An 8479-nucleotide genomic window follows, 5' to 3' on the forward strand; every position below is an offset into this window, starting at 1 on the left:
CGGCCGCGCCCGGCTCCTGCAGCAGCACTGGCTGGGAGTCCAGGCGCTGCGCCTGCCTCTAGGCGGCCTCCGCGCCATCCCAGGGAGCAGCGGGTTCAGGTGATGGTCCCCTCCCTTCCTGCTGCCCCTTCCCAGGTCTGTTCATTGGTCCCTCTCTGGTGCGTCGTTGGCAGCTCCTGTTAGGGAAAGGTCTGGAAGAACGGCGGGAGGAAGTGTCTTCAACTTGGAAGCGTGGGGTCACCTCCAGTCGTGGTATAAGTAGAGGAGCCTCCCGGGAAACCTTCCTTCCCTTTCCGTTAAGTCAGTTAGTGGGTACTGCGAGCGTAGTAAGCCCCTCAACCCCTGAGCGGCGCCTCGCGCATGAGCTACACCTGCCCCGACAGGTGCACGTCACAGGTGCCCACCTGCAGGTCCTGAAACGGCACCGCTCCGCAACACGCCCCCAAAGTTCTTCCTTATTCGGAGACCGGGAGTCACCTTTCGTCTTTTCCTACTTAGAGAAGTAGGAACGTTATGATTTTCTGTACTGACCACGATTCCTGGGTACTCCCTAAGCAGATCCCTCTGGCAGGCAGGTTGGTCTCGGAGCGCGCCCTCCAGTGCAACACTTTCTTGCACTTCCAACACTTTCTGCTCGTCTGACTCTGGGCCAAGTCCGAGTCACTAAGCAGGGATACCTTCCAGAGGTCACCCCGCAGGGGTCAGCTCCTAACCCTATCCTGCCGGTTTTCCTGCTAGGGCCTGTGGTGGTCTCCTTCTGGCATCTAGAGACTCGTCCCCTCTATTTCTCTTGGGGAACCCTGGAACTGAAGGGGGGTCCTATTCCACACTGAGAAAAGGCAACTTTGAGGAGAGAGGGGGGGAGGGGCAGGGGGCAAGAGGCTGCAGCTGCTTTACAGATCTTAACGCCCAGGGGTAATGGCTCTTTTCCCAGTGCGAATGAGCCAGTCAGTATGTCAGAAGTATCAATGTGCTATCATGGTACTTTATTAACTCCCTTTTGTTTCATCCCGAGCATTCCTAGCTCTGTACCCATCATCCCAGTTAGTTTACCAGGTGTAGGGATAATGCTAAGGACAGTTTGCATTCTTGAGAATTACCTTTTTGCTTTTAAGTCTTCTTGATTTATAGATATAAAAAGTTGTGCACGTTATGCCTTCTAACACACCAGATGTCTACCCTTAAGCATTAAAAATGGGTTGTTACTTGCCGGTTTCACTACTTGTCAGTTTTGTTTTCCCGATTCTCCAGGACTATGTCCCATGTCTACCATAGGGTTCCCGGGGGTCGGGCATAAACGGGCAGTTGGACATCCCTCTCACAATCCTGGACTGCTGGCTCCTAATTGCTTACCTGCCTGCTGGCCTGGTCACCCCTAACTCCACCCCCCTACTGGCCTGACTGGCCCTCACTGCTTCTGCGTGCTGGCTGCCCCCTCCCCGCTGGCCTGGTCACCCCTTACTACCACCCTGCCCCCACTGCAGGCCTAATCGCCCCTCATTCCTCCCCTCCCCCGGCCTGGTTGCCCATGCAGTCTGCTTGTTCAGCCCTTTGGTCATCCCTCACTAAGCCCCCTGCTGACCTGGTTGAGGCAGCCATTTTGTGAGGGCATGGGGGTTAATTTGCACATTACCTCTTTATTATATAGGAGGATAGTTGTTTGAATTGATGAGTTTCTTGACCAATTTAACTTACAGGACCTTGAATTTCCCTAGTTTGATTTAATGACATTATAATTTCTAGAGATTGTAAATAATCTGAAATTCACTTTAGGGAAAAAAGAGAAGATAGTCTTTATATATAGTGCCCTGGGCCTCGAGCTTGTATCTCAAGTCACTGTGATTGCCTAGTTAACGCATTAGTTTTCTAATTTGTGAAATGAGGGACTTATGAGATCTGTTTTAATTGAGGAAAAACATCAAGAAATAGGCTGTACTTTCAAGTGGATAGATGCCAGTGGGTAGGGAAGCACAAGGATTGTCTTCCCTACATGTAAAATAAATGCAACAGCTTTGGGGTGGAAGTGTTCAATAATTTAACTGATAAATAGTATAATCCATTTTTTATAACAAGACACAGATATGTTATCTACTTGAATACAACATTTGCATTAATTTTTAAGATCAAATAAGAGACTTCAAAGAAGTTTTGAGCTGTCTGCAAGCTATGCCCCTAGATCTCAGGGACCGGGTACCCAGGATGCTGTGAAAGGTTTTGAGAAACACTGTCCCAGCCTGAAGGATTGTGCTATGAGACTGATTCCATAACTTTTTGTGTGTGTCTCAATTTTTAAATCAAAACAACAACCCCCCCCCCACAATTTATTACACACTCAATATATAAGAAATGTTAGAAAGAACATTGAGGTCTGTCCTTTCAATCCTCTAGCCCCCATTTAAAAGCAACCATCACTAAAAAGCTTTGTAACCTTGTAATCCTGTGAACCAGATATATTACTGGCTGACACCTGTTGTCTTTACTTCCAGACCTCTTTTCTTTGTGTGGTCACCTTTTCTCGTAAGAGAGAAATACAAAAATAAGATTATATATAATTTATACTTATAACAGGCATTTTCAGTTTATATGTTCTTAATTAAGCACACAGTTATTGATTGCCTTCTGCATGCTGGTCATGTTGTGGGTGCTGAAGAATCAGCAGTGAATAAAACTCACACAGAACACCTTGCCAACATGGAGCTCACCTTGTAGGGATAGTAAACAAGGAGATAAATAAAATGTACAGTAGAGTGTTGGATGGTGATATGCGCCAAGGAGAAGAGTAGGGAAGGGGCATAAAGTGTGTGTGTGTGTGAATGTGTGTGTGTGTGTGTGTGTATGTGTTTGTATGTGTATATGATGGCCCTTTAAAGTGTATGTGTGGTATGTGTGCGAGTGTGTATGAGTATGAGTGTGTGTAGTGTATGTGTGTGTGTGTGGTGTGTAGGGCATGGATTGGAGTTTTAGAGTTAGAGCTTGGATGAAGTTCTCATTGAGACGCCTGAAGGAGGTGAGGGAGCGAGAGGACACTTGGAAGGACATCATGAACTTGTTTCTGTCTCTCAGGCTTTCACCTGTGTTGGAAACGTACCCTTTCACTGACTGAACATTGTTCTCTGTACGGAGGCCACACAGTTTAACCAACCCCTGTATTGTCTAAAGACAACTTTGAGATGGACGTTCCTGAGTGAAGTCATAGGGCACATTTTTTTACCTTAGGCTATATTTCGAGAAATGAAATTTCTGTCTTAAAAAAAATGTGTGTGCCTTTAATGGTCTTAACATACACTTCCAGATTTGGCTTTCCTCACTGTGTGCACCAGTTTTTTCTCCAGGCCCTGAGTGAACCAGCCTACTTAACTGCCATAGCCAATCCTCATCATTTATTTGGTCTTCACTAATTTGCTAGGTTGAAATGGATCAATACATAATATTAATTTACTTTTCTCCAGTTATCTTGGAAAGGCCTAGGGCAGTGGTTCTCAACCTTATGGCCCTTTAAATACAGTTCCTCATGTTGTGACTCAACCATAAAATTATTTTCGTTGCTACTTCATAACTGTAATGTTGCTACTGTTATGAATCATAATGTAAATATCTGATATGCAGGGTGGTCTTAGGCGACCCCTGTGAAAGGGTCGTTCGACTGCCTAAGGGGTCGCGACCCACAGGTTGAGAACCACTGGCCTAGGGGAACAGTTTTTATTTCTTTTGGCATCTTTTGAATGAAGAAATCCGTAATGACAAGAAGCTTTTCAATTTATTAATTTATTAATGCTTTTAAATATATTTATTTTTATTAACCACAGAAGTATTCATTAAGTAAAAAATATTGTTAAAAAAATCGAGTGAGAGACGTTCCTCAGTCTTCATACAGCACGTGTGTACAGACTTTATGGCACACCTTTGCACTTAGCGGGGAACTCCTGAGAGATGGTGTTATTTGATGGAGGAGCAATAGAGGTTCTTCTCACTTGAAACTTAGGTGTCAGAAACTTTTGTTGACTGAAAGTATTTTATCTTTGAATATGTGATACAGGTCAGCATAGAACTTTGAAGAATAGTAAATCACTTCAGAAATGCTTTCAATCATTTAAAAATGTACCATAATGTTTCACTTATATGTGGAATCTAAGAAAACAAATGAACAAAACAAAAAAAGACTCATGGAAAGAGAAACCAAAGTGGTGGTTACCAGAAGGGAGTGAGTAAGGGGATGAGTGAAGAAAGGGAAGGGTAATATTGTGATCAGTTTGCGTAGTGACAGGTGATTACTAGAGTTGGTGGATGATCACACTGTAAGGCATAAACATGTCTAATCACACCTGAAACTAATATTGTATACCAACTATACTTAAATTAAAAAATTTAAAAAAGTGTATAGTTTAAAAAATTGTATATTGTGTTGAATAATGTGCCCCACCCCCCAAACTTTGCCCACCCAGAGCCTCAAATGTGACTTTATTTGATATGAGGGGCTTTGCAGACGTAATTAGTTAAGATGAGGTCATGCTGGATTACAATAGGTCCTAAATCAAATATGTGTGGTGTCCTTGTAAGAAGGTACGTGAGAAAACACACACACACACATACACACACACACACACACACACACACGGAAGATGGTCATGTACAGGTGGAGCAGAATTGGAGTAGTGTTGCCACAGGCCAAAGGAACCACCAGAAGCTGGAAGAGGCCAGGAAGGGTTCTTCTCTAGGACTTTGGAGGGAGCATGCCCTCCCAATACCTTGACTTTGGACTTTTGGTTTCTAGGACTGTGAGACAATATATTTCTGCTGTTTTAAGCCACCTACTTTGAGGTCCTTTGTTAAGGCGGCCTTAGGGAACTAATACAATTAGAAAATCGTTTTTTACCTCTGACTACTGGTTTAGAGCCAGGGCAGTGGAGTTGAAACTTTTCTGCTGTGGAAATCTTTGCTGAAACAAAATTTTCAGCAGAGGTACAAAAATTGATGGCACAGGTGGAATTCTCCGATTAAAGGTGGAGCGGCATGGCTAACCTTTCCGGATTAGCATCTCCCTGCCTTCTGTCCCTCCGCTTTCTGTTCTGCAGAGCACAGATGCAGAACCACCGCATCAGCCTAACTGCTTCCCGTTTCCCCTGCGCACACTGGTTAGAGTCATAGGACTAAGGCACATGGAGCGCCTTTCGCTGGAGCTGGAATGGAGAGGCAGGGCAGTCAGCATTTTTTCCCTTGGTGAATTTGTTACCCTCTGGGACCTGGAAAGGATTCTGGAGGGTAACCCACCTCTCTTGAATTGGGTGCCAGCATGCAGATGATAGCTGATGTTTACTGAGGACTTGCCAGGTGCTGCTCAGAAGCACACGGGCAAGGCCAGGTGATCTGTGTGCTTGCTGACGTGTACATCTCAAGAGTTGTCTCCGTATTCAGCATCAGGCTACGCTGAGTCCCTGGGTGATGCCCTCCCCGTGCGTCCTAAGTGCTGCTTGTGCTGGGGGTTGAGGCCTTACTCTGTTCACGCCTGTCCATGTGGATTCCATCCTTCAGCTTCCATAGACATTGTCAACCTTCTTTCTGAGTTCTTGTGATCCCTCATTTTGCCCCCAATTATTGCCCATGTCCTCTTTGAACGATAGTCCAAATATATCCAGGCAGCCTGCTTGGTGGAAGGAACTGATGTTGGTTAAACTGTTGGTGAGCTGGTGAACAAAGCACAGACTCAGAGTGATGATGCGGATGAACTGAGCAAACGGGTAAGTACGCTCCAGGCCTCTGTCCTTCCCTAACGAGCAGGCTGGGTGGGGGGTGGGTCAGAAGCTGGTGTGCATGTGGTAAAGCAGCCGCTTCCAAATCTTTCCAAGAGAAACAGCCTATTCGCAGGGAGCGGCCTCTGCCAGCTGCTGCCTAGAAACAGGAGGCCGTGGGCTTGGGGACTTGCTGGGCTTTTCAGATCCCTGCCCAGCTGCCACTGAGAACCACTGCTTTTGAGGACTGATTTTAATAAAAAAATTTTTTTTGGAACTTCTGAAAAGGATTAATTGCATAAAATATTGTACCCTACTTCATCAAATCTTAAAAGCCATTGAGGGTAAAGTTCACTATTATTTTACATACCACTAAAATAATAAAAAAATGGCCAATGAAGGTATATTCCATTGCATGGGAGGGGTTAAAGTGTGAAAACATTTGTAGGTGAGTGCGTGGTGCTTCTGCGGCCGTGACTGCCAAAGCTGGAGAGGGAGCCGGTCATCGCCCCTCAGAGGCCAGCGGAGCTGTGGCTCCTGTTGGTGTTGGCAGGTCTGGCACACAAACCTAATGTTCCTTTCCTTTATCAGGTTCTGTTGTTGTATTATTGAAATTGGACAGCTAGTACATTTTATCTCTTTCCTTTTTATTTCCACTGAGTACATTTTATAGAAACTCTTTGCCGCTGGCAGCCTGTAAGGAGAGTGAGTGTGAGATGTTCGTTTTAGGACCCGTCAGACTAAGTCCAGTTTTCAGGCTTCTGACTCAGGACTCAGGTTGTCTTCAAGGTCCCCCCCCTCCTCCCCGCGCTTTCTTCGCAGAGATTAAGTTTCACAGTCAGTAATATTTGGAGCTTAGGAATCTGTTAAAATGCTGAGCTTAGGAATCTGTTAAAATGCTGTTGTGGGGAATGGGCAGTTCACTTTGCATTGTGGTGATGTGAATTTTCCATGTTTACTTTCAGGAAGGGACCAGGTGTCCAGTCCGCTGCAGCCGGTACCCCTCTGAGGAAGCATGCCCCGTGCGCGAGGCACCGCAGGAGGGCCTCCTCTCACTGCCCTGTGCTTCTGGACAGGTGAGGAGGAGTCGTCTGCCACTTTTTGGGAGGCTATCAGGATGGAGTTATTAGAGCAAGTTATACGCTGCATACACCAAGCTGTTATTTTGAGCTCTCTAACAATAGAACTGTGTAGGAAGAATCTATAACCCAGAGAGTTTGATATGAGTCAGCAGCCTGTCTCCACCACCATTATTAGACTAGTTTTATGAAACTAAACTTCTAAAAGTGATAAGTTGATTTAATTTTCCTTTTAAAAAATATTTTGGGAACTTCTGAAAAGGAAGCCTGTTCTTTAAAATTATTCACTTTCCAATTGATATAGACCCTTGAAAAAGAAGAAGATTAAAGTGTCTTCCTCTAACTCACAGGTGGGGAATGTTTGGCCCAAGGACTGTATAAGGCCCACGAAATCATTTGGTCTGGCCCTGCCAAGGCATTAGGAGTGAGTTAATTGAATGTTTGACCAAATATAGGAGGGTAATTTTTAAGTTGATAATTTTGTATGTCCTGCAAATGAGGTTATAAATATCCAGCCCTGGCTGGTTTGGCTCAGCGGATAGAGTGTCAACCTGTGGATGGAAGGGTCCTGGGTTTGATTCCGGTCAAGGGCGCATGCCTGGGTCGAAGGCTCGATCCCCATTAGGGGGCGTGCAGGAGGCGCCCAATCCATGATTCTTTTTCATTGATGATGTTTCTATCTATCTCCCTCCCTCTCCCTTCCTCTCTGAAATCAATAAAAATGTATTAAAAAAAAAGAAAAAGAAATAAATATCCAAATGTGCCTTGGCAGAAAAAAGGTTCCGTCCCCCTGCTCTAAATGTTCAGGAAGTCTCTGAATTTTTTAGCTTTCAGGATTCTGGGAACCCATTTTGCCACAGCTGGATTCTATACTGTGGCCTCAGCAACGAGATCTGTGGACCTTTTATTTAAATTGCAATTTGAAATTGATGCTGAGATGCCTGTGGATTCATGCTGTTCTGAGATTTATGGAGTGCTAGCTATATGCTAAGTGTAGTGTGGAGCCCTGAAGGCTTGGAATTATCACAGACATTTTGCAGTGGAGGGAGTGAAGCTCACATAGTCTACAAATGACAAAATTCAGATTAAAACATAAGTTGTCTGATTTCAAGTTTTTGGTTGTTAGTACTATTATCGTAACGAGCTCATTAACAGGATTCATACTTTTAGTGTGTTTTTAAAAAGAAATGAAAAGCCAAAAAGTAAAAAGCATTAAGGATATCAATTCCAGCTTCAAACCCTACACTCTGGGAATAGAATCTGTCATACTACATCTGATGTAGTAATAGAACAAAGATTCATTCAGTTACTCCTCTTATCTCTGAGGACCTACTGTATTTGCCGGCGTATAAGACGATTTTTTGGCCCTGAAAAATATGCCTCCAAGTGGGGGGTCGTCTTATACGCCGGGTACACTTCAGATAGACTGCCCATAGTGCTTGCCCCGTGCCATAGTGGCCTCCCGATGCCCGCCCACTTCATTCCACATACCATTCAGGCATCAGCAGCGCTGCTGGGTGTATGCTCGGCTGTTATGCGATTTTGCTGTTATGCGATTTTACCACACTCGCAAAATCGCACACAGCCGACCATACACCCAGTATGATAGCGCAAAATCGCGAATCGCGATAACATACTGGGTGTATGGTCGGCTGTGTGCGGTTTTGCGCGTGT

The 8479-nt window shown here is 44.9% G+C and overlaps 1 protein-coding gene across 1 annotated transcript in view; it reads left to right on the plus strand.

Annotated features, from left to right (window-relative positions):
• Nucleotide 1: 1 nt before the first annotated feature.
• FBXO15 (F-box protein 15) overlaps nt 2-8479 on the plus strand; it is a gene marked incomplete at its 5' end in the record, with an annotated part of 43131 nt that continues 34653 nt past the window's right edge. Inside the window, 2 exons of the mRNA XM_015562683.1 lie at nt 2-99; nt 6692-6802. Of these exons, the coding sequence (XP_015418169.1) occupies nt 2-99; nt 6692-6802 (209 nt within the window). The remainder of the gene's footprint in view (nt 100-6691; nt 6803-8479) is intronic.

The sequence above is a fragment of the Myotis davidii genome, unplaced genomic scaffold (genome assembly GCF_000327345.1).
Source record: "Myotis davidii unplaced genomic scaffold, ASM32734v1 scaffold96, whole genome shotgun sequence".
Taxonomy (NCBI): domain Eukaryota; kingdom Metazoa; phylum Chordata; class Mammalia; order Chiroptera; family Vespertilionidae; genus Myotis; species Myotis davidii.